The following is a 26,897-nucleotide window of genomic DNA, read 5'->3' as shown; positions in this document are numbered from 1 at the left end:
ACCTGTGTTCTAAAACATCTAAGACTGATGTGCTAGGCAATAACAAAACCTAACATTCTTTTTAAATTATGCAAGTGCCAGCTGAAACAGCCAATTCCCACTACCTCTTTGATCCAAATTACTCCTTCGTGGTAGAAGGTTCTTTTTCTATCTGGCAGAAAAATTCTCAACCTTAAATTTCCATGTCTTAATACAAAAAAAAAGAGTAACTTCCTAAAATCCATCTCTCTTTCCAAAATTCAACAGAACTCATCACTAATATTTTTCTCCCTCGTGGTAAATCTAACATGAGTAAATTTAGAGTCTAAAAAAACAAAAATTCATTTTGCACCACTAGTTGTATTTTATTACATAACAGCAAGAGGCAAGTTATCTGCAAATAATAACTGCTTCAGAGCTATATTCTCTAATTAAACATATTTATTTTTTCACTTGGAGAATCATTCCATAAAATGTTTTATTTTACATTACAAAAAAAGAAAATATGTATGTGCATATATATTTACAAGGAACAAAGGCAGCGGCATTATTTTTCTAGTTATAACTTACAGTAAAAGGAAATACAAAAATACTTTCTATAGTCATATAAATACTTTCAATAGTCATACTTTCTTAAACTATCAAATAAATACATTTGGTAAAAATCTACTGCTACTATAGTGTGGCTACAACTGTGAAATAACTAAAATTTAATATCAGACTCCTGGATTTACAATACTGTATTTTTTCACTGATTTCTTCATCCGCTTAATTTTCTTCTTTAACACTTGATGATCTTGTTTTAAAATATACCGAAAATATCTACAACCTAAAAAATAAAATGAGCAAAAAAATTTTAATACTTATCATTCAAATTTTTAAAGTACATGTGTATAGTTTGAAATTTTTGCTTCAACTCTCTATATAACAGTATGGCCCACACATATTCTAAGAGCTGCCACCAATGAAATGTATTACTTTACAAAGATGTTTTTGATCCATTATAATTAAAGCATATATTTTAGCTTTTTTCCTTCTCTTTCCCCAAACCCTATAGTGATATACACATTATTATGTATATTCGTACATTAAAGGAACATTCTCCAAGATCAAATTAGTACTACTTCCCTCTCAACTGTAGCTTCTAAGTCAGCAAAAGAAGCATTTATCACAGTCAGAAAAAGGTAAACAAACTACAAAATAACCTCTTTGTAAATCCACTAGAGAGCTTAACTAGCAAAGCAACCAAATAGCTGAATTTCAACCAGAAAAGGTCCCTCCACAGAGCATGGGCCCATCTTGTTTCTCATACAGCATGGGGAGAAAGCTAACACACCCCATTCTAAGCACAAAGCAAAAGCAGACCACAACCAGAATTTGAGTACTGTGGTGTAATGATGATAACCAGAACAAGAGGGAAAAAAAAGCTCAGCTTTTGAATAGATTCACTCTCTCCACACTAACACCCAGACAGGAGAGATGTGCCCATTTTCAGGCATAACAACACCTGATATTCCTAGACAACTTCAGAATTCATAAAGCCCTTTGATGTGATATTCACTTGATATTTCACAAAGGACAATCCCAGTGTCCAAATCCCTTTGGACAATCCCAAAGGTTAATTGCTTGACCCAAGTCACATGACGAGTAGAGAATGAGAAAGTTAGTCCGGGTCTTTGGACTCCAAATTCATAAAGTAGAAGAAGATAACAATCTAAATAACATTTATGTTTCTTTTCATCCATGCATTTCATCCATTTATGTTCCTTTTCAGCCATTTTAAAATTACTTTCTAAAGCCCTTTCTTCCTATAAAACTAGTATTTTATTAATTTTAGTAACCATCTGAAACATATATTAAGGATACATTGTTGAAAACAATATAAACCATAATCCAAAGTGAACTGAAGAATCTCTTTAGGACACCTTAAACTCCCTAGCAAAATATATCTTACTAGTTGTCATCATACACATCATTTCTGTACATTTTGTAGCAGTTTCATTTCAGTACTGGCTAACTTTTAATATTTCAGTAGTACAAAGCCGGTACCAGTTTTATTGGCCAAAATATTCCATAAAGAAACAATCAATTTCTCATTCCTTTTAAGAGGACTATTTGACAAGTTAATGGGAGGTATTCTTAAGGAGAATTTTTCTCCTTACAGAAACATTTAAGTGTATATAATACAGATCTATTAAAGAACAATGAGGTATGAAGGAACATTCTTGATTAATAGACAGTCTCAGTAAACCTATGCAACAAGGCCAAGCAGTCAGTGATTGTAAAACAGTCTTGCATGGTGCATCTTAATGCCCCCAACAACGCCCAAGTCAGAGCATGAGAAATAATCACAATCAACAACATGAAAGCACTGTTTCTAACCCTAGGGGATTCCTTATAAGCACATTACCAGTTCCCAACTCATGATCCACTCTTTATGTATTTTTGTTGTTGTTTGGGGGGGGTACTGTTGATTGAATGCAGATACTCAACCACTGAGCCACATACTCATCCCTATTTTTGTATTTTATTTAGAGACAAGGCCTCACTGAGTTGCTTAGTGTCTCGCTTTTGCCGAGGGCTTTGAACTTGCAATCCTCCTGTCTCAGCCTCCAGAGCCATTGGGACTACAGGCATGCACGCCCAGCTCAACAATTATTTCTTGAGCACCCAGAATCCTTATGGACCACACTAGATAAGCTCTACAATGAAAGAATGGTCATATTCAAAAGAAAATTAAAAGAAAACAAAAATTTACCTTTTCCTAATAGTATTCCAGCTACAAAAGCTTTCTCACAGGTCAAATCTGCATCTTCCTTCCAATCACTTTTTGCCCAAAAGTAGCTGAAGTGAAAGGTTGGCCACCAGCTTTTCCTGGAACTCCATTCTTCTTGAACCCACGCAAGACGATTCCTAAAAACAAAAATGTCAAAAGGGAAGGTCAGTGATGGGGACAAATCTGTACATTAGAATTTGATTTTAGCTATAGGAAGCTATTTCCAGACTAACATCAGCAATAACATAAAATCAAATACTTTTTAATTCTCTTTGATCTCCACATTCTAATTTCCTCTTAACTAAATAGCCAGTTCATTACAGTAAAGTGATGCAGTGATTCTGAAGTAAAAATCCTTTAAATTTCAGATATTCCATTTTCTATTGATCTTGAGAGGGTTGCTTAACCTCTCTGATTCTCAATTTCCTTGAGGATAAAAAATGATACTTATTTCATGGCATTGTTATTAGGACTAAACTAGTCCAGTAGTAATAGCAGGTTTCACATAAAGCTCCTTTTACAGTATCTGGTACATAGCAAATGTCAATAAATGCTTTAATTATTTAAAGTTACTTTAAAACCTTAAATTATATGCTACCAAAATTTAATTAAAATGACATTATTATAAAATACATAAATACATGGATCTCACAGCTTAAGAGCAATGCTAAATGTTCATCAATAATTTGAGGATATACTTCTTTAGCACCTGTATGTCTCCTGTGGCAAAACTTCTAGAAATTTAAAAAGCAAACATTATGTTTCTTGGCTTTCAAAAGCCCTATGGTAGCTGGGTGTGGTGACACACCCCTGTAATCCCAGCGGTTCACAGGCTGAGGCAGGAGGATAGCAATAAGCAACTGGGTGAGAGACTTTGTCTCTAAATAATATACAGAATAGGACTGGGGATGTGGTTCAGTGGTCAAGTGCCCCCTGAGTTCAATCCCTGGCAAACCCCTCCCCTGCAAAAAAAAAAAAAAAAAAAAAGCCCTATGGTTTAGCAGGGGTTTAATCAGTCCTTTATATTTGAAAGGAGTTTACATTGAGTGTACGATCTGAATGCTTGTCCACCCTCCACAAAAATTCATGTTAAAACCTAATCTCGGGCTGGGGTTGTGGCTCAGAGGTAGAGCGTTTGCCTAGCATGCGTGGGGCACTGGGTTCGATCCTTAGCACCACATAAAAATAAATTAAAGATATTGTGTACACCTATAACTAAAAAAATAATAAATATAAAAAAACCTAATCACCACTGGAAATAATTAGGACATGAGGAGATGAATCATGACCTAAATTAATGATCTTTTAAGAGAAGCCCCAGGCAATTGCCTTGCTCCCTTCCACCGTGTGAGGACATAGGGAGAAAGACCCCTCTATGAACTGAGAATCTTGTTCTTTATCAGACAACGAATCTGCTGGTACCTTCACTTTGGACTTCCTAGCCTCCGGAACTTGTGAAAATAAATTTGTTATATAAAAGCCACCCAAATTATGATATTGTTATAGAAACCCAAATAGACTAAGATACACATTTTTTCCCCAAGATCAGTTTAAGTCTGAAACAAGTTTCCACTTACCCTGGGTACCTTATACAACTAAAATTAATATATAAACAATTTTGTGATATCCTTTATTCTGCCAAAAAATAGGTAAAGTTTTACATATCCAGCTCACAATGGACTTACAAGATGTAGTATTTGATAGTACACAGTATCTGGAGAGAATTGTTGTATGTTAAGTTTGTGACTTTGTATTTTCTAGCTTCTGACACTCAGAAGAAAAGAGCTGAAGAAATCCAAAAATACAAGCAAATAAATGCTGTGTTTATTACTCACTCCATTAAGAGCTGTCTCAGATATCTAGCCAAATATTTCCATGCAGTTATGTTCTTCGTGCATCCAGCAAAATCCAGGACTCCAAACAATACTTTCAACCCCAATTTACGGAGTTCTTCTTTTTCTGCAACATTCATAACAGTTCAGGTTTAAATAAGGTATTGATTGAAGAAGTGCATAAAGCTAAAAAGTATGTACAGCTGATGAAAATGAATTATGTAAGCCTTCTAGTTTGGTTAATGGTTTAAAACAATTCATTATGCTCATACTCCTGAAATAAATCAGAAGAACGCTCAATAATATCAAACATGCTAATGAGGTCCAAGTGTTCAGTTTGATCCCTATATTGATTATATGCACTAATTCATATACTATAGAGAACAAGGGTTAAAGTCCCTGCCCTATTTTCCCATCTTTGGAACATTCTCTTCCCTTAGGTAAAAAACCGATGCAATCTTTGCACTGATTTATTTGGATTAGTGGACTGATTTTCATCTAAGAAGCATGTTGTTTTCTATACTGAAGCCCAGGAGGCATTAAAACAAAGTGAAATTACATAAATTGAAGGCAATTTTCTTTTTCCAATTCGGAACTGTTGTTCTATAGCAGGAGTAGTCAAACTTCTGTAAAGGGTCAGATAATAAATATTTTAGCTATACTAGTCTCTATTACAACCACTAGTTCTGCCATTACAGTGCAAAAGCAGCTATAGAAAATACATAAATAAATAAGTTCTAATGGAACTTGATTTATAAATACAGGCATGGGGTCAATTTGGCCACTGGGACATAGTTGGTTAATTCCTTGACTTTAGCTTATCTGTACAAAGAGGCATAAAACAAAAACTTGTTTACCTGATTTTCTAAGTAACATATGGAATTCTAACATCAGTCTATGCGAGGGTACAATCTGATACAAATTCTGGAAAACAAATAATCTTGTAATTTATACAAAGACATTTCTCAAATTTCAGCTTACGTTCAAATAAAGCTCTCATTGGTTAATATACTCTAAGTTAATCAAGGATTTAAAAGATATTTTGCTTTTATCCAATTTTAACTTGGGTATAGAAAGTATTCCCTGTAAATAATTTTTTTTAAATAAAAATCCTGCTAACATGATAGACAAGATTATCGGAGGAAACAGATGGGGAGAATTCTTCATTTGCATCTTATACATAGCTACAATATTTACCACACTTAAAATAATTTATTTTCAGAAGCAAGGACTGGGGGGGGGGAAGAAATCACACAGAAAATACTGATCAGAAGAGATCACAGATTACAAAGTTTTATATACACATTACATATAAAATATTATGAAATGCCTTTATATAATACATAAAACAAAAATTCAAAAAGGGGCAACAATTTTGGAGACTGGACTTAGGGACACGGTACCCTAAAGTTATTTGGGTAAACAATTTAACAATTTTTTTTAAGTATTTATTTTTTGTTTTAGGTGGATACAATATCTTTTTTTATGCGGTGCTAAGGCTCGAACCCAGTGCCTCACACATGCTAGGCAAGCACTCTTATCACTTGAGCCACAACCCCAGCCCACAATTTAACAATTCTTCTACACAACAGGAACAAATTTAAAGGTTTTCCTCTCTGAAAACAAGGACTGTTTTTATGAATATGCAAAACCCCAAATTTTAAATTCTTTCTCATTTCAATACACATAATACTAAACAAATTCACTGTCTACTTTCCAAGGTACTTTGAACTTAAAATGAAATAATTCCCAACAAAACAAAAAATAGTTTGTTAACTTAATAATTTGTAAAAGATCAATCAACCATGTTCAATAATAAAGATCAACATACTAGTATCAGAGAATATTATTAAAACTTGGTTCCTACCAAAATCACATTGTATACGGCTCAAGTCACTTAGTTTTAACTTTTTATTGAAATATATGTACTAGAAAGGTATAAGTCCTATGACATTGAATAAATCATCACAAAATTTAACACACCCAGGTGACCAGTACCCAGGTCAAATAAAAGACCATCAGAATTATAAAATTTCTCCATCAGGAAGATTCATAGGGAAACTGGGAATGGAACCACCATTTGACCCAGCTATATCCCACTCCTTGGTTTATACCCATTTTCTGCCTTTTCCAAGATTCCAATTACTGTATACTATAGAGACACAGTCACATCAATGTTTATAGTAGCACAATTCACAATTAGCTACATTGTGGAACCAAGCTAAATGCCCTTCAGTAGATGAATGGATAAAGAAAATGTGGCATATACACACACACAATGGAATATCACTCAGCATAAGAGAGAATAAAATCATGGCATTTGCAGGTAAATGGATGGAGTTGGAGAACATCATGCTAAGTGAAGTAAGCCAATCCCAAAAAAAAAACAAATGCCAAATGTTTTCTTTGATATGAGGATGTTGATCCATAACAGGGAGGGGTGGGGGGGAGCATGGGAGCAATGGAGGAACTTTAGATAGGGCAAGGGGAGGGGAAGGGAAGGGAAGGGAGGGAGTATGGGGGTAAGAAAGGCAGAGGAATGAGATGGACATCATTACCCTAAGTACATGTATGAAGACACAAATGGTGTGACTCTACTTTGTGTACAACCAAAAACATGAAAATCCTGCTTTATATGTGTAATATGAATAAAAATGCATTCTGCTGTCATATATAACAAAATAAATAAATATATTTTTTAAAAAATTTCTCCATCAACTTTAGAAAATTCTTAGCCATTAACTGTTCAAATACATATATATTTTTATTATTATTTGTTTTTGTCCCATTTTCTGCCTCCTCCAAGACTCCAATTATGGGTATCAGATGTTTTCACCAAGTCCCCAATATAATCTTTTTCTTTTTTTAATTTTTATTTTTTTAGTATTTTTAGTTTTAGGTTGGCACAATGTCTTTATTTTATATTTATGTGGTGCTGAGGATTGAACCCAGTGCCTCATATATGCTAGGCAAGCGCTCTACCATTGAACCACAAACCCAGCCCCCAATACAATCTTTTTTGCACTTTCCACCTTTTTGCTCGGTCCTTTACGCTGCTTTTTCTACACATTACACTAACCCTCTCTTTTGTTATACCCAATCTGCTATTAAACCCAACAATTTGAGCTCTTAGATCCCAATACTGTACTTCTCAAAAGGAAAACAGCATTTCTCCCTAAGTCTATCTTGTCTTAAGAATAAATGTTCACCCTACTGATTTCCTAATCGACTTTTAAAAGAAGACTAACAGATAAGAATTTCTGTTAGTCATCTGTATAGGCTGAAAAAAACCTTTCTTCTTTCTCTTCTAAAACAGCAGATTAAAAACTTACCACTAAATATATAAAGGACTACTATAGGAGATGGGAGTGCAGTTTACAGCACCCGTAGTATATCTGAGGCCCTGTGCTTAATCCCGACACACAAATTTCTACAATTCAATACTCCAAAACCAAACAATCCAATTCAAAAAAGGGTAAAGGACTTGAATATTTGGAATAGACATCTCTACAAAGACGATAAATGGCCATAAAAAGATGTCCTAGCATCACAAGCCATTATTATGAGACACCACACTATTGGAATACAATACTACTAGAATAGCTACTATCAAAATGAAAAAAAGTTAAGAGTTGGCAACAATGTAGGAAAACCGAAAACCTCATGCATTGCTGGTAGAAATGTAAAACAGACATAACTAAAATATCAACATAGATGGTGGGAATGTTAATGGTACAATCACTTCAAAAAACAGCTGATGGTTTCTTAAGAAGTTAAATATCTATTTTCCTTACTCAGCAATTACACAGCTACCCAAGAAAAACGAAAATATATGTGCACTCACAGAAATACACAAATGTTCTTAGCAACATTATTCGTAATAGTCAAAAAGCCAAATGTTCATCAAAAATTTAATGTATAAAAATGAAGTATTACTCAGCATTAATAAATTGCTAATACAACATCATGGCAAAAACTCAACAACATGCTGAGTAAGAGAAGCCAGACCCCCCCACAAACAAAGTATAAAACTAAGATTACATTCATATGAAAATCCAGAAAAGATAAAATTAATCCATGATTTCAAAAAGCAAACCAGTGACTGCCTGAAGGCAGGAATATGTGGGTAATGGGTTGTGAAATAAAGAACTTTTGGGAGTGACAGCAATGCTTTATATCATATTATTATGAAAGTGACATGGATATATGTTAAAACATATCCAAGCATATGCTTGCAATAAGTACACTTACTATATATAAGTTAAATTTCAATCGTTGATTTAAAAAAAAAATGCAGAATTCTCCAACCAGAGTGGCAAAGGGTTTCTAAAACACAGATCCTCTCTCCTCAGTAGAAGTAGAGTGTCTTCCTAGAGCCTGCAGAGGGAGCAACTTTCTCTGTATACCTCAGCATACCATTCATACAATGTCATTTTCTATGAGTGCTATAATATAAAAAGTTAGAAAACAATAACCCCGAAATGTTTGAACATAAACCTCCAAAACTGTTCAAATAGTGAAATAAAAAATCAATACCTTAAGCACACTTAACAATTTCGCTCTTGGTGCCTTTTCCTTCTTTAGAAAACTGTATAAATATATATGGGCATTCGGATTTGATGGGAACTTTTCATCATAAGCATAATTAGTAAGTATCTTTCGGGCTTCATCTTGATCACCATAGAATTCCAACATCTATATAAAATAAGTTATAATATCTTAGCTGAATTTTATAAGATACAAAAGATAATACACAACTTTACTACTGAGCACAAAATTGACAAATAGTACCACAGAAGGAACATGCTTCCACTAGCATATATGTTACATCATCCATGAAAAAAAATCACCTTAAAATGGAGGACTATAAAGTTCATTTTTCCTTATGCTATTTTGTTACTGAAAAAAATATAGTAATTTCAACATAAGAACTATTCCTATAAGAAATTCATGTCCTCAAAGCAAGAATATATATAATTTGGGGGTGGGGGGACAGGGATCGAACTCAGGGGAACTCGGCCACTGAGCCACATCCTCATCCCTATTTTGTATTTTATTTAGAGACAGGGTCTCACCGAGTTGCTTCACAACTCGCTTTTGCTGAGGCTGCTTTGAACTTGCTATCCTCCTGCCTCAGCCTCCTGAGCTGCTGGAATTACAGGAGTGTAATCCCACCTCACCCAGCTTCATAGCAAAAATATTAATGACTAAAATATGATGCCTACTAACCTCAGTGCCCCACCTATAACTTTAGTCACAAAAGAGTGCATAACAATTATAGCTTCTTCCATTTTGTTTCCATCTTTTCACGTTGACAAATGACTTTTTTAAAAAAATATTTTTAGTTGTAGACACAATACCATTATTTTATATATTTACTATTTTTTTTTAATGTGGTGCTGAGGATCAAACCCAGTACCTCACACATGCTGAGCAAGCACTACCACCGAGCTATAACCACTGCCCACAAATGGCCTTTTTACAATGACTGTGAGATGATAGACAATCTTCATAAACCTTCTAAAAGCCATTATTCTTCATCTCATATATTGTGACCTAGTTTCAGATTTTTTGTTCATTTCTTTTTATATCCCACCAAATCATAAAAGATCTTTCAGCTTTTAAGCTCAACAAGAATAATACAGAACAGACACTTACAATTATATTGTTATTTACTTTGTAGATATTTAGCTATCTTTCGGGCTTCATCTTGATCTCCATTTGGTGATCAGTCATTTGGTGAAGGCCCAGACAGTTTATCCAGTAATGAAAAAAAAAAAAAAAGTAACATCAACAGCTTATTATTAAACAAAATGCCAGGTGCAGTGATGCACACCAGCAATCCCAGCAGCTTGGGAGGCTGAGGCAGGATGGAGTTCAAAGCCAGCCTCAGCAAAAACGAGGTGTTAGCAATTCAGTGAGACCCTGTTTCTAAATACAAAAAAGAACTGGGGATGTGGCTCAGTGGTTGAGTGTCCCTGAGTTCAATCCCTGGTACCTGACACCACCTCCTCCCCCCCAAAACTCCAAATTATTTAGACCAAGAAAGAAATATGCCATACTCTTTTTCTATTTATTTAGTTAGATTTACAATTTTCTTCATTAAATTTCCTCCTGATCAATAAAGATAATTAGAAATGCAATCTCTGCATAGGCTTAAGACAAAAATAAAACCAATACAATTTTATGAAAAGTCTAGTTACCTCTACATAACTCTTCACAAAAGGGTCCCAAACTCCAGGAGTTTTAATCAATCCACAAATATTTACAGATGTCTTCCAGCTGTCACTGAGCATACTTTGGGTTGCTGAACTGTATGCATAATCATTTTCATCTGCCCAAAGATAAAAAATTTTTTAAAGTCATTTGGTGAAGGACCAGAGTTCAATCCCCAGCATCACAAAAAACAAAAAAGAGAGAGAAAAGTCGTTTAGTATTGAGAACTTCTGTTAAGACAATAGTAAACTGAACTATTGTTAAAAATACATCATGCTCAAGTGGGATCTATTCTAGGAATGCAAGGTTGGCTTAACAACTGAAAATCTATTAATGTAAATAAAGATCTACTGATCTAAACCAAATCAGTAGACCAAAGAACAAAAACTACATGATCATCTTGTGACCATCGACTATCTAGGAACTTTCCACAATCTGATTAAACAGTATCTATGAAAAACCCAGAGTAAAAATGAAATTTAATAGTGATAGATTGGATGCTTTTTTCCTTAAAATCAAGAACAAGATAAGAATGTCCCCTCTCACTATTTCTATTCATTATACTGGAGGTTTTAGCTAGGGCTTACAGCAAATTATAGAAAAGACATCTAGACCGAAAAGGAAAACTATATTTTTTGTCTAGAAAATTCTAAAATTCCATTAAAAATTTATTAGAATTAATAAATGAACTCATCAATGTTGCCAGGTACAAGATAAATACAAAAAATGAATTTACAATGAAGAAGCAAACAATGAAATTAGGAAAACAATGCCATTTGTAAGAGCATCAAAAACTAAAAATAAAAGGTGTAAGTTTTACAAAAGAGATGAAAAGTTCCATCTGAAAAGTAATATTGTTGAAACAAATTTCAAAAGACCCAAATAAATATAAAGACACCTCAGATACACAGGTTGGAGGACTACTATTGTTAAACTAGTCTACAGAGTCCTATAATTCCTATCAAAACCACAGGTAAAATTTTTGTATAAATGGACAAGCTAACTATAATTTATATGAAAATCCCAGGGACTGAGAATAGAATAAAAAATTTTTAAAAAGAACAAAGTTGGAAGATTCATACCATGACTTTACAAATTCATTACAAAGCTACAGTAAGCAAGACAGTATGATATAGGTGTAAGGACGAAAATACATAGATCAATGACAGAAAATTGAGTGTACAGAAACAACACCTTCATGTTTATGGTATCTGATTTTCAAGAAGGGTACCAAGACAATTCAGTAAGAAAATACTTGTTTTCAACAACTATGTTGGCACAACTGGACATTCACATGCATAATAATTTAGTTAGATCGTTTCCTAACTCATATCACACACAAGAGTTAACTCAAAATAGATTAAAGACCTAAATGCTAGAGTTAAAATTATAAAACTCTTGTAAGTGAAAATCTTTGTGTCCTTGAAGTGGACAATGGTTTCTTGGATATGCCAACAAAACCACAAGCAACAAAAGCAAAAGCACATAATTGGACTTCATGAAAATTAAAAAAAAATTGTGTGTTTCAAAGGACATCAGCAAGAAAATAAAAAGGCAACCTACAGAATAGGAAAAAATATCTCCTATTAAGAGACTTCTGTCTAGAACATATAAAGAACTCATGACCCAATAACTAAAAATTAATGGTTTAATCAAAGTATATGCAAAGATATAAGTTTCTCCAAAGACATACAAATGGCTCACAGGCACATAAAAAGAGCTCAACATAATTAGTCCCTATAGAAATGCAAATCAAAATCACAGATACCATGGACTTTAGTACCCTTCCATTGATAATGGTGGTAATTTAAAATAGTGCAGCTATTTTGGAAAACAATCTAGTGCTCCTTCCAAAGGTTAAACATAGTTATATAATCCAGAAATCTCACTCTTAGGAACATATTCAAGAAAAATAAAACTGTACATAAATATTCACAGCAGTATTATTCAAAAAGTAGAAACCACCCAAATGTCTATCAATTGATAAACATGGAATGGTTAAATGTGGTATCTCTATACAATGGCATGTTATTCAACAACAAAAAGGAATGAAATACAGTTACTTGCAACCTTAAAATCATTATGCTAAGTGAGCACATATTGTACAGATGGTTCCACTTGCATGAGATTCCCAGGATACATAAATCTCTAAAGACAGAAAGTAGATTAGTGGTTGCCTAGAAGCTTATGAAGAAATGGAGAGTTCAGGGTTTCTTTCTGGGGTGATGAAAATGTTCCAAATTTAATGGTGGTGATGATTACTGGGCAACTCTATGAATATATTAAAAACTATATGCTTTAAGTGGGTATATTTATGTGGCATATAAACTATATTCTCAATTTTCAATAAAGCTATTATTTTTTAAAAAAATATGAGACCACTATACCCAATAAACTAACAGATATAAAAAAATTCTGAAATTAACAAATGTTAAGGAACATACTGACAAAAGAAAACCCTAATCAGATTACCAGTGGAATATAAATTCGTACTACTTTGGAAAGAGTTTAGCATATTACATATTGCCATGGTTTTTGTTGCCCAAAGACACACTATGATTTCTGGCTTGGGCCTCAGTGTGGTACTATGGGAGATGAAAACAGTGGAGGATGGAGCTTTGTGGGAGGTCCTCAGGCTAATTCTCATGTAACCTCCTGTGTTCTGACAAGAGGATTGTTAGAACAGAAACAGCCTGGCTCCACCCTCCTTTTCCTTGGCACTCATATTCAAGATGTGACCACTTGCTTCTACCTACTGTAGAGCCATCCAATCTTGGACACTGAATCTCCAAAACCATGAACTTAAATAAACCTTTTCTCTTTGTAAAGTTAGCTTCCTAAGGTATTTCATACAGTGACAAAGATGCATATACTTTATGACAATTCTACTCCTAGCAATGCATGCTTATGAAGGGTTAATTTCAAAGCAGCATTAAACTGTAATACACTAAAGGCCATCAATAACAGAAAGAATAATTAGTGCGATAACATACATTTTTTAGCAGTAAAAATAAACTAGTTACATTCAACAATACAATTGTCTTAAAAACCAATGTTGAATAAAATATGCAAGGCCCAAAAAATAAACACAGTAAAAAATTTATATACAGGCAAGAAATTCATATATAAGCAAAACTAATTTTGTTTACCATTTAAAGAAAAGCAAGAGAATGAAAACCCTAAAAGACCTTACAATGATTTTCGTGATACAGAATGGGATGAAGTATGATCAGGAAAGCATACATAGAAAACTTTTACATTAAGGTAACAGCAATGCTGTGTTCCTTAATCTGGATAGTAGTTAGAGGAATGCAACTTTAAACTTATGCATTACAGCACTCATTTATTTCATATGTTTTTCTTGTCTACATTATATTTCATAACATTAAGGTTTAAACAGCAACAACTAGTAGAAGCACAACATAATACCACAATAAAAACAGATGTTGATATTCTCTTCTAAGTGAACCAATATGGACTCCATATTGCTCCATACAGTATCTCACCTTCTTCTCTTGTAGCCAGAGAACAAAATGTCAGTTGCATAAAAGTACTGAATCTAGTCATGAGAGTGACAGTCTAAATGTCATATTACAATTGCTTTAGTCAAATATTTGCTCAAGTTTTTTCTAACCATGTGTAATAAAAAAAGTAAATAGTGATTGTAGAACTCACCTAATCAATTAATATCAACAAGCCTTTTTAAAAGGAAAATTTATACCAGAAATGATAGCAAGGTTAAAATAGAGGAAAAAAGAAAATTATATCAGAAATGATAGCAAAGTTAAAAGAAACAGAAGACAAACATGTGACATCAAAAGATGGCTTAATCTAAATAAGAAGATACAGCATAAAATATACCTGAAAAAACTTAGAACAATTAAAAAGCAAGAGATGAAAAGCCAAATGACATAGGCTGAACAGGCAGCTGATATAGAAGGTTTAAAGTATTATGAATCAGGTGCCAGGGCAGGTTTCGAAGAATCTTAAAGGACAGAGGGTATGATAGATGAAGAAACTGCAAAAAATGTCACAAGATTAACATTAGGGCCTTCCAGAAGAATCTTGGGAGACAAGAAGAGGTAACACAAGAAGAAGGATGGGAACTGAGATTAGTGAAATTTACATGCCTAGGGACAAAAGAAATATTACTTACTACATAAGGATAATAAGGAAATAGCGTTTATCACCTATAAAGTGATAAATACCAGGGCTAAAATTGGGATGAAGGATGTGAAAATAGAAAAGACTTAATTCTAGAGAAGCTATGGAGGAAAACTACACAAGGGAAAGAAAAGTGCAGAGAATCATGTAGCTTCAAAGAATGTATATCTGGGAGTAGGAGAGGATGATATCACCAAAGAAGATTAAGAGAAGGGGAACTCAGCTTGAGAACTGAGTGCCCAATTTTTGGTATGGCCAGTAAATCAAAAAAATTGCATTATAACCTTTGTACAGAAATTACTTTTTATCTTGCCGTATTCTTTAAACGTTATTCTGGGGAACAATAATATGGAACAAACTAAACTACTCTAAACACACAAGAAGAAGAGTTTATTACATGCAATAATGGCTGCTAAAGAAAATTTATAACCTTTCTCATAAATTCAAAGACTCTCCTAGATCAAACTCCAACCAGCTCCTCTAAGCCTAGTCCCTCTTTGGACTATGCCCCAATCCTGGCCTACCTATAAAGACTTTAAGAAACACTAAGATAATTTCTTTTCTTTTTTAAAAAAAATATTTTTTAGTTATAGATGGATGCAATATCTTTATTTCATTTTATTTATTTTTATGTGGTGCTGAGGATTGAACCCAGTGTCTCACATGTGCGAGGCAAGTGCTCTGCCACTGAGCCACAACCCCAGCCCCAAGAAACACTAAGATAATTTCTAATGCGAGGCTATATCCCTAGGATAACCTTAGGGCTCCTTAAAGGGTATACTCAAGGCTGCCTAAAGAATTTAGTTTGTTCTAGCCAACACTTCTAAAGATAGGGCTCCTGACTCTTAACCTCTGTGAGAGAGTATATGCCTCACTTGCATAAACCCAGTTAGTAAATCCAGATGGGTTTCACATGGACTACCCTTCTTTAGAATTTTTCACTTTTCTTACTCTATTCAAGGCACTGTCACCCCCGCCCCCGCCTTTTCTATTTAAAACACTGAATCGCCTCTATAAAACTGCAATGGAGCTTAGCTTTTAACCTACTGAATGTGTTTTCACCACTGAGGTCCAGCTGTTTATCTCTGACCAAAATTTTAAAAATCATTAAAATGGTCATGAATTTAGCAATGAATCATCTAATTTATGACCAAGAAGTTTTATGATATATCAGAAATATCATAAAGGATGATCAAGAATTTATCTGAATGAAGTCAGTAGATGGATTACTAGATTACTCCTTAAGATCCCTTCTGCTCTTCAGTCTCTTCACCATAAGAAAATAATTTATTCATATTCACTCACCAAGCTTTGACAATTCAGCTTTCTTTTTGGACCACGTATAATACTGCAAAAGCCCTTTGTAGGCCTGAACGAGGTTGATTAATATTTCCTGGGAAGACGATTTTTCACCATATCTCCATGTCTCTGCCTGACTTAGATTTCTGTTTGCATCCTCAAGCATTCCATGATGCATAAGGTACAATGCATGTTGTAAGGAGATCTGCACCAGTAATAAGAAAAAGCCCACTGTCACTGAAGTCATTAAGATAACCATTACTCAAAAAACACAGTAAATATATGATGGACTAAGTCCTTGATTGGATTCGAAAGATAAGACACTGTCCCTGTCATCAACAATTTCAACCTAACAAAGAAGAAAGATGAAATGACACTATGTAAATGAAAGCTAAATTATGTAAACTTACAAAGAGAAGACAGTACAATAGTGAAAAAAACAACAATAAAAAACAGGGGTTTTGAAGACAGTGTCCTGGCTCATATGCCAATTAATGCTAAATAAATCTGAATAACTTATTCGTCCTTTTGTCTGACCTGTTTTATGAGGCAATTCTTAATCCTTCAGAAGGGTGTAGTTAGGATTAAATGAGATTTAATTTTAATTTAAAAAATTAAATGAGATTTAACTTTTGCATACTACTAATTCCTAGTTTGGGCTACAGTAGACAACCAATAATATAACTATTTTAAATATATTAAATCAGCTCAAAAGAAAACATTAAGAAAACAGGGAGTGTTGGAGAATGATGTCAATTCCAATAGAAAGGAAAGTGCATGCTTCCACTTATCTAAAACATCTAGAATGGGCATATTCATAAAAACAGAAAAGATATTAGAGACTGTCAGTAGCATGGGGAGGAGGAGAAAATGGGAAACTATTGCTTAATAAGTATAAAGATTCTGTTTGGAGTGATGGAAATGTTTTAGAAATAGTGGTGATAGTTTACAACATGGTGAATATAGTTAATACCACAGAACTGTATACTTAAAATGGTTAAGATAGCATGTTCCATTATATACAATCACAATTTAAAATTCCCGAAAACAGGAAAAGTAAAAACAAAACAAAATTTAAAACTAGCTACAAAGTAAATATTTTAGGCTTTGCATGGCACATGACTTCTTCATAATTACTCATTTTCATTAAAAAACAGCTATTGACAATATGGAAATGAATGTGTGTGGCTGTATTCCAGTGTAACCTTATGGCCTTGAAAAATAATTAAAAGCAAATTATAAAATTTTATTGAAAAGTGCTCTGTTAGTTAAAAAAAAAAGAGAGAGAGAGAGATAATCGTGGAAATGTCTCAGCCCTTTTGGTAATACTTTTAATAAAACATATTAACTTGGAGAGAAGGCTCAATGCAAATAGGAATTAAAATGTTTTTACACATTCAAATTCCCCACTTGTTTCGCTTTTTCCAAAAATACCAACTCAGCACAAATAACTTGGGCAAACAGTAGAAGCACAACTTCAACATCTGATGGACTGGTTTTGGCAGCCAGAGATAAACAAAGAGGAGGTATTTCCCATCAGACAACATGGAAGGTGATCAGAAACTAAGGAATGGCTGGCACAACACTGCTTTCTTTCTTATTTATCCCAGTATCTTACCCTTTCTTCATTATTGTTTACTTTACACTGATACAAACAATTCAGAAAACAATATGAACACTGTAAATATAAGTTCACAAAGTCTATGTTCTTACCTTTACATAATTCAGGACACCAATATTTTTCATCCGGTCAGCAAAGGTATTGAAAGTCTCCACATTGCTTTTGGGGTGATAAAAGAGAATTTCACTTCCAAGCCTCCAAATAACCTGTCAAAGCAGAAATTATTACCCAATGTAAAGTCCAACCCTGCCTTTATTCTATTTTTCCTGTAAGTTTTGTTTTTCTGATTACATATAAAAACAACCTAATATTCCTTTCCCTAGATATCATAATTGTCTATGTTATCGTACTTTACCCAGTAAAACTAACATTAGATCTCACATGACAAAATCTTTTCAATACTAGTTTTTAAATTCTAGGTAAGTATAACAGTGCCATTATTAGATTAGCAGTCTAAAAGAGGAAGAGGCAGTTAAGATATTATTAAGTATAAAACTTAATTAGTATAGGAAGAATAAGTAAGAAACTAGGTTTTGGTAATACTGGCTTCTTAACTGGTCTCAACCTCATCTTTATTCTCAGCAAAGTGAGTGCAACAGACTAGTTTCTTAAGATCTTATCAATATTGAGTATATTTATTCCAATATTTACAATACAAATTTAAGAACTATCATCAAATATAAACAAATTTTAATAAAAAATATTTTCTCTTCAGATCACCAATCCTGGTGAAAGAACTTGGGAGTTCTTTTTTCATGGAAGCAAATGTCTATTTCTCTTACCCCCATTTAAAGTACTTCAACCATACCAACTTTAAAGTGAACTTCAAAGTCAATTATTTCTAGAAGGCACACATTGGTTGTTTGGTACAATAACTTCATATTCCCAATTAAAACAACAACAACAACAACAACAACAACAACAGGGCTGGGGCTATAGCTCAGTGGTAGAGCGCCTGCCTTCCATGCATGAGGCACAGGGTTCAATCCTCAGCACCACATAAAAAATAAACAAATAAAGGCATTCTGTCCACCTGCAATTACAGAAAAAAAAAAAAACAGATCAAGACTTCATTGTAGAATATCAAAAGTAGCATTGAGGAGCTTAAAGAAACTTGTAGAGGGCTAGGGAGTAGCACAGTGGTAAAAGCAAGGCAGGTACTAGGTTTCATCCCCAGCACCACCAAAACAAAAACTTAAAGATTATCCATTATCTATAGTTATCTACAGTTGTTCTTAAACCCAGTCATAAGAAAGAATTACCTGGGGCACCTATTAAAAATAAATATTCTAAGCCACCATGCCCGTAATCCCAGCAGCTTGAGAAGCTGAAGCAGGAGATCATGAGTTCAAAGCTAGCCTCAGCCATTCGGCAAGGCCCTAAGCAACTTAGTGAGACCTTGTCTCAAAATAAAACATAAAAATGGCTAAGCCAGTGGTTAAAAGCCCCAGGAGTACAGTACCAAAAATAAATATACATACGTACATATGTGTGTGTGTGTGTGTATATATATATACATACATATATATATATATATAAAGAGAGAGAGAGAGAGAGAGAGAGAGCGTGCGCGCGCACACACACACACACGCAATAGATAGATAGATATTTATTTATTATTTGGGTTTTTCTTGAGGAAGTATTGGGGATTTAACCCAGGGTGCTTAATCTAAGTCTCCAGTCCTTTTTATTTAGAGACAGGGTTTCACTAAGTTGCTGAGGTTGGTCTTGAACTTGCAATCCTCCTGTCTCAGCCTCGAGCTGCTTGGGATTTCAGCTGTACTCCACAGTGACTGATGGAATCTGTATTTTCAACACATGCCCTAGGTAGTTCAAAAGGATTCAAACAAGTATCTGGAAGCCACTCATTTAATTTCTTCATTTTATAAAACAAAATCTGGACAATAGAGAGGTATATAATGCCTCTCTGTCATTACTAATGATTTACAGATAAATGTAACTTTAGTCCCTAAATTAAAATATGTCAATAATTATATTTTCTTTTTACACACACACACACACACACACACACACACACACACACACCAAGTAGCATGTATGTACTATTTGGTATTTTTGGTTTTGGCTCCATTAGATTGATGCACTGGTTACTATATTAGTAAAAGCACCTGAAATAGTCAAGTAAAGTTATTTGTAGAGAAACTGCTTTTTACTCAACAAATTTAGCAGTATATGCCAGGCACCGTTTCAGGCACTGTTTTACCCCTTCTCTCAGAAATGTACATTTGATATGGAGAGACACACAAGAAACAAGAAAGATAATTATATTGACAAGTATTACTGGAAAAGCGTGGGAAGGACATGGAGTTCAAGAGTGCCAGTACAAAGTAGGAATAAGAAAGCAAGAAATGCAGTTGTAATTTTAAATAATCAAGGTAGACCTCACAGAGGTCACAGAAAAGCAGTCATACAGAAGGGCAGACATGATGATAGCTGAAGAAAGATCTTTCCAAGTAAAATAAATAAATAAATAAGGTAAAGATTGAGGCAGAATATGCCTGGCTTATTCTAATAAGAGCAAGGCTAGTAAGACTGGAAAAGAAAATACAGGTGAGCAAGTAACAGGAAATGAGATTAAGGAAAGAAAAGGTCAAATGGGAATGGGTGAGCACATCACACAGGAACCCTGATTACAATGTTTTCAGCAGAGGAGTGAATGAGGACTTAAGGTTTTAAAAGGTTCACTCAACATCATTAGACATTAGGAAAACAAAAATCATTTTAAAACCACGACAAGATATCACTTTAAAACCACCAGCATGACTAAAATCAAAAAGAGACAATAAGGCCCGGGTGTAGAGAAGCTGGAACTCTCAAATATTACTGATGGAAGTATAAAATGGTGGAGTCACTTTTGAAAATAGTCTGGTAGTTTCTTGAGAAGTTAAATACAATTACCATATGATCTAAAATTTTACTCTAGGAATATACCCAAGAAAAATCAAAACAAACATCCACATACAAACACTTGTGCATGAATATTTATAGAAGCATTATTCACAATAACCAAAAAATATAATCAACCCAAATGTCTAACAAACTGATGAATGGATATATAAAATGTGGTATGTCCATATAAAAGAATATTTGCCAATAAAAAGGAAAAAGCACGAATACTTTTACTACAACATAAATGAACCTTGAAAACATTTTACAAAGTAAAAGAAATCATTCACAAATGACCATTACATTATAAGATTCCATTTATATGAAATGTCCACCATAGAAAATAGTAGATTAGTAGCTTCCAGGGGCTACGAGTCAGTGGAGAAGTAATGAGGAAAGACTGCAAATATGTACAGGTTTTCTTTTTGTAGAAGATGAAACTATCCTAAATTTAGATTGTGGCTAATGTTAGCACAACTCTGTGAAAATATTTAAAATATTAAATTGTACAAGTCAGTGAATTGTATGGTGTGCTAATGTCTCCATAAAGCTATTTAAAAAAAGACAAAAAGAACACTCTGGTTGGAGAAAAAAACTTTCAAGTTTTGTTGAACGAGAGTACAAAACAGGTGCATAACCTGTGGAGTAAGTGGGAATTAAAATGATTTCTAATAAAAAAAAAGAATTAACACCTTTGTAGATGAAAGGTGTTGAGGGTTCCAGCTTCTCTACACCCGGGCCTTATTGTCTCTTTTTGATTTTAGTCATCCTGGTGGTTTAAAGTGATATCTTATCGTGGTTTTAAAATGATTTTTGTTTTCCTAATGTCTAATGATGTAGAGTGAACCTTTTAAAACCTTAAGTCCTCATTCACTCCTCTGCTAAAAAACACTGTAATCAGGGTTCCTGTGTGATGTGCTCACCCATTCCCATTTGATCTTTTCTTTTCTTAACCTCATCTACAAAGGTGTTAATTTTACCCTATACAGAGGGTAAAATAATACAAGGTAAGAAGGAATATTATTGGAATGAATGAATACTGGGAAATTTGAGAATGCACAACTCAAAGACTATTTTTAGTCTTGATATAAATTCTACATCCAACATTACTTTTAGCAGCTTTTAGTAAATTCAGTTTGAAATCCCCCTAAAGCTTTGTGAATGGAGCTAGAGGCAAAATCTTTCAGGAATCTGCTGTTTCTTTCAGCAGACTCACACTTTGTTTACCTCTGGTGCAGCCTGCTTTTTGTAGGTGTCTGAATCTTCCAAGGTTTGCAAATAGCTGTACATATACTCTGCAGCTTGCTGCCACTCGTGCTTCAGAAGGGCTTCTTGGATAAAATTTAAACAAGCACTTGTTGTCTGAGCAAAATCTTTCTTCTTTTTCCCTCCAGTCACTGTAAAGATGAAGGATAAGGGTCACCCAGTGACTCCAATTCAACTATTACAAAAACTTAATTTCTGATAAATAGAACAGTAGGTATTACTTGACCCAGTCCATCCCCAAGTATCAAAGTCAACTTCATTTGAAACAAACTCTTCCACACATACTGTTTTTTAGCAAATTTCTAAAAATCTAAATTACATTTGGGCTACTACAATCACCAGATCCTTCAAATCTCATTCAATCATCCTTTCATCTTGGCATTAAGCAATTTTTTGAACAAGAGAGTAGAAAACAAGTGCACAACCCATGTAGGAAATGGGGAGAATCTCTCAATAAGATCCCCAAAAGCACAAGCCCTGGTAATTAGAATAGGTAAAAATCACCAGTCACCCTATGCAAGCACAGTCTTTATTATCCACCAATATTCTGAAAATTCCAAATAAACTTGTTTATTTTTACAGTACTAGGGATTGAACAAGGAGTATTCTACCACTGCTGAGCAGTTATAGTCTTTCTTTCTTTCTTTTTTTTTTTTTGTTAGACAGGTCTTGCTAATTTACTTGCCTAGGCTGAATCTCAAACTTGCCATCCTCTTGCCTCAGCTCCTAAGTATCTGAGAATACAGGCATGTGCCACCTCACCCAGCTGGGCTTTTATATTTTAAATACCAATTTCCCAGTAACACAATGATATTAAATGCAAACGAAATTAAAACAGCTATAGACATTAGCATTTATATCCCTTAAGTATTAGCAAATCCTTACCCCTGCAAATACAATAGACCAATAAGTCCTCTTAAAGCAATCAATTTGCAGATTCTACCTCCTTGTATATTGTTTCCTGAAATTAATCTCCTAGAGTGCTATGCCCATAATCAAGGTCTCACAATCAAAATCATTACATATTACCTGAAGGTATTTTCAACACATGATGAAAACTGAATGATTCTAATATTTACTTTTGCAATTCAAGTGATTCCCAATTCTTTTATCAAAACTGTAAAATGTTCTAATAATTTTAAATAGACCATGTAATTTTTTGTGAGTAACTCATGAGTCGAAGACCTGATACTTGCTTAACTAAACTCCATTCTACTTCCTTATGTGACTAAAGTTTCTCAGAGTTTACATTCATTAAAATATAGAATTAATGCCAGATGTTTTCTCATTCTAAAGTTAACATTCTTAATGATACATGAAGCAACTGGGGTAAGATTAAAAAATTAAAATTTACTTGAATACTTAAAACACATATCTCAACCCACAAGAAATTTTAAAACTTAAAAATTTATAGGACATTAAAAATAAGTGCAAATACAGACATACTTTTACTGTAAAATGTACTACAAAAACAGGAATAATACAAAATTTCCATTTATAAAAAGTTTTTTCATTGAATGTTTTAAGGTTGGCAATGGAAGGACATTACATCTCTGCTATTTAGATTCTACCAGATCTACTTTTTAAAGTAATATAATTTAATGTAATTAAAACACCATCATGTGCTGGAAATTTATCTCTTGCAACTGATAAACTTTTTAGAAGAAAATTTTTAAATTTTTAAATTGTGCAAAGCAGGACACAGTTAAAAAAAAGAAATATGACAGTGGAAAAGGTCAAAGACTATATTGATCTAGGTACATATAAATCACTAATAAGGTACATATAAATCACCTTGGGATCTTGAGCCTGGCTACTGGATGTGGTTCTGAAACTAGCAACATTAGAATCACCTAGAAGCTAATTAGAAATGCAGAATACAATGCCCCATCCAGATCTCCAAATCAGAGGCTTCATTTAACAACACCTATACTCAAGCTGTTTAATCAGCAACAATCCCTGGCAACTAGCCCAGAAAACTAACAAAACACAATTTCCTTGAAATATTCTTTGTTCATCTAAAGGAATATTATACTCAAGTTAAGTTCCCTTCATCTCAGTGGTTAGAAGTGAATGCTCTAAAATCAGATACACATGATTCCTAATAGCAATACTTAAGAGTATAAATTTGTGAAACTCAGTTTCTTCATACTAAAATGCCCTAGCACATAAATTTACTGAGGATTAACTGAGATCATCAAATAAAAAGAGTAAAAATTTTTTTTAATGTGAGCTAAACTTTAGGATTCTTCATTGAAATAACTCATACCTATTCCAAACTGAGAATATTAGTTACTTTTTATCTTAATCTAAAAATTTCTGGATTGTACAGAAAAACAGCCACCTTTTCATCTGATAAATATCGCTTGACCAGCAAGATTCATTGCAATGATATCTCGGGTGGCAAACTAAACAAGAAAGACAAATGCCAAAGTAAATTTGGAATTAATCCTAGGAGCCAAGGAATCACTGCCAAAGGGGAAAGAAGGCTGGGATAAGAAAGACATTTTGACGCAATAAAGAAAGTGTTGATTCAAACGTATTCCTGGGGTTATACCACCCAACATGGCAATGTACAAATAACTGATTCTTGTATATATCTTTAAGGAATTTATCCTATAGAAAATTTTGCTTGTATTTACATTAGATAAAAATGAGGGAAAATATTATTTTTTTGAAAGCTATGTGCTTCTCAAAAGAAGAGACTATATCTTCTTCATGTATAAGTCCCCAATATTTAGACTTATATATTAGATATTAGTGCTCAGAAAGCACTGCTGAAAAAAAAATGTGGCTGCAACATAATATAGACTGTATATTAATTCAAAAGAAAAGGATTCTAAAAGAAAAAAGAATATTTCTTATGATTGCCTTTCTGCTTATAGTCAAAACAAGAAAACAACTTATATATTCTTAAAAACTAAACCAGCATGGTTCATTTTGTATACATATTGAATCTATACTTTCTTGCACTAACGTTAAAATGGTTCTGTTATTTTACTTACCTACAGTTTCTAAATGCTTCTGAAGCCAAGGAAAATACATTCCTGTACCAGTGAGCACAGATGTTTCCACCTGGTCATCCTCTGAAATGGTCTTTGTCAATTCTTCACTGAAATCACTCATACCTATTCCAAACTGAGAATATCAGTTACTTTTGGTATATTTTAATCCACAAGTTTCTGAATTGTACAGAAAACAGCCAATAATAAATATGACTTGAGCAGCAAGATCCATTGCATTGTAGGGTTTTTAAATTTATTATATATATATATATATATATATATACACACATACACACACATATATACATATATATATATATATATATATTTAGTTGTAGATGGACACAATACCTTTATTAATTTATTTATTTTTATGTGATGCTAAGGATTGAACCCAGTGCCTCACACATGCTAAGCAAGCACTCTACCCATTTAACAATTCCAAACTGCAACTGGCAGTTCTTTTAAAGTAAAGAATGAATTTGCCAAGGCCTGTAATCCCAGCAGCTCTGTTCAGCTCAGTAGGCTAAAGCCAAGTGGATCACAGTTCAGAGCTAGCCTCAGCAACTTAGCAGGGCCCTAAGCAACTCAGTAAGACCCTGTCTCTAAATAAAATACAAAATAAGGCTGGGGAAGTGGCTCAGTGGTTAAGTGCCCCTAGGTTCAACACCTGGTACCCCCCTACCCCAAAAGCATTTAATTATGTCAGAAACAGCCAAAATAAATAATCCATTACTCAACTATTACTATGTTCCAAGCACATAAAGATATTTCCCCTTAATTTAAAAAAATTCAAGCCTAGAGAAAGAAACAACAAAATGCAAATAACAAATACAGTACAAATAGTAGTAGCTAATATTTATTGGATCTTTACCACATACCTGGTCTATTATTCAATTTGGGGCTAGGGATGTAACTCAGTGGTAAAGTGCCTGACTAGTGTGCATGAGGCCCTGGGTTCTATCCTTCCCACACAGCATCACACACACTCACACTACATACTAATTGTTTTCTTCCACATTATGTTGAAAAAAAAACTAAGGGAGTGAAATTATGAAACTTGTCCAAGGTCACATACACACACACAAAATGAGGACAAGGAAATTCAGAGAACACAAAACTACTAGGCATGACTAGAACTAGGACAAGAGATAGGTAGGAGGCAATGATATCTCAGGTGGCAAAAGAAACTAGAAATACAAATGCCAAAGCGAGTTTGGAATTAATCCTCAAGAGGCTCAGTGTCTCTCTCCCTCATTTCCCACATCGACCCAAGCATTAAAGCTTCTGATCCTACCTCCTAGAATTTCTACAATATTTCCTCTTCTCTGGAATTCTACAACACCCTGAAATTGTGTTAATCACTGCATTAGCTTTCTAACTAGTTACCCTGCCTAAAATACTGCTTTTCCACATTACTAACAGAATTAAGTCTTTTAAAGTCAATTTCCGTGGTTAAACACCTGAATTTGAAATAATATGTGACTCTGAATGCGACCCAGCATGTACTTTGAGGAGTTATAACACAAATTCTCTCTTTTCAAATCCTCAAAAACCAGAATCGGTAACACATGGTTGCCACAGTAACCAAAGCTTCTCCAGCTTGCTCTCATTTCCCACAACCCAAGGTTTTAGAGCATTAGGAAAAAAAAAAAACTCGGAAGGAAAACACAGGTAAATCCAAGCACACCCTTTTTGTCTTCTTCTAAACACGGAAGCTCGCAATTATACTCGCAGCACTCACCCACCTACCGCCGGGGCTCCGCAGTAAACCGCCTCCCACTCCAGAAGAAAGCCCTCACCGGAAATTGTTAGCGTGCGCTGGCTCTGAG

General features: G+C 34.0%; 1 protein-coding gene across 6 annotated transcripts; it reads right to left on the bottom strand.

The window, feature by feature from the left end:
• Positions 1–400: 400 nt before the first annotated feature.
• Positions 401–26,897, bottom strand: Taf1a (TATA-box binding protein associated factor, RNA polymerase I subunit A). 6 transcript variants are annotated; one of them, XM_077802571.1, is made up of 11 exons: positions 26,814–26,897; positions 25,066–25,198; positions 22,022–22,191; positions 17,980–18,093; positions 16,273–16,471; positions 10,791–10,921; positions 9,124–9,282; positions 5,445–5,511; positions 4,591–4,714; positions 2,738–2,892; positions 401–808 (listed from the first exon to the last, which is right to left on the bottom strand). In XM_077802571.1, exons 2-11 carry the CDS (start codon positions 25,184–25,186, stop codon positions 696–698), a joined length of 1,353 nt encoding a protein of 450 aa, XP_077658697.1. In that variant the 5' UTR covers positions 25,187–25,198; positions 26,814–26,897; the 3' UTR covers positions 401–695. The 6 variants fall into 6 exon arrangements, with proteins under 6 accessions (XP_077658697.1, XP_077658698.1, XP_077658696.1 ...); XM_077802572.1 differs by having other exon boundaries at positions 26,818–26,872; XM_077802570.1 differs by having other exon boundaries at positions 26,810–26,858.

Source organism: Urocitellus parryii, chromosome 9, assembly GCF_045843805.1.
Source record: "Urocitellus parryii isolate mUroPar1 chromosome 9, mUroPar1.hap1, whole genome shotgun sequence".
Taxonomy (NCBI): domain Eukaryota; kingdom Metazoa; phylum Chordata; class Mammalia; order Rodentia; family Sciuridae; genus Urocitellus; species Urocitellus parryii.
This window is presented reverse-complemented; position numbering and strand designations above follow the sequence as displayed.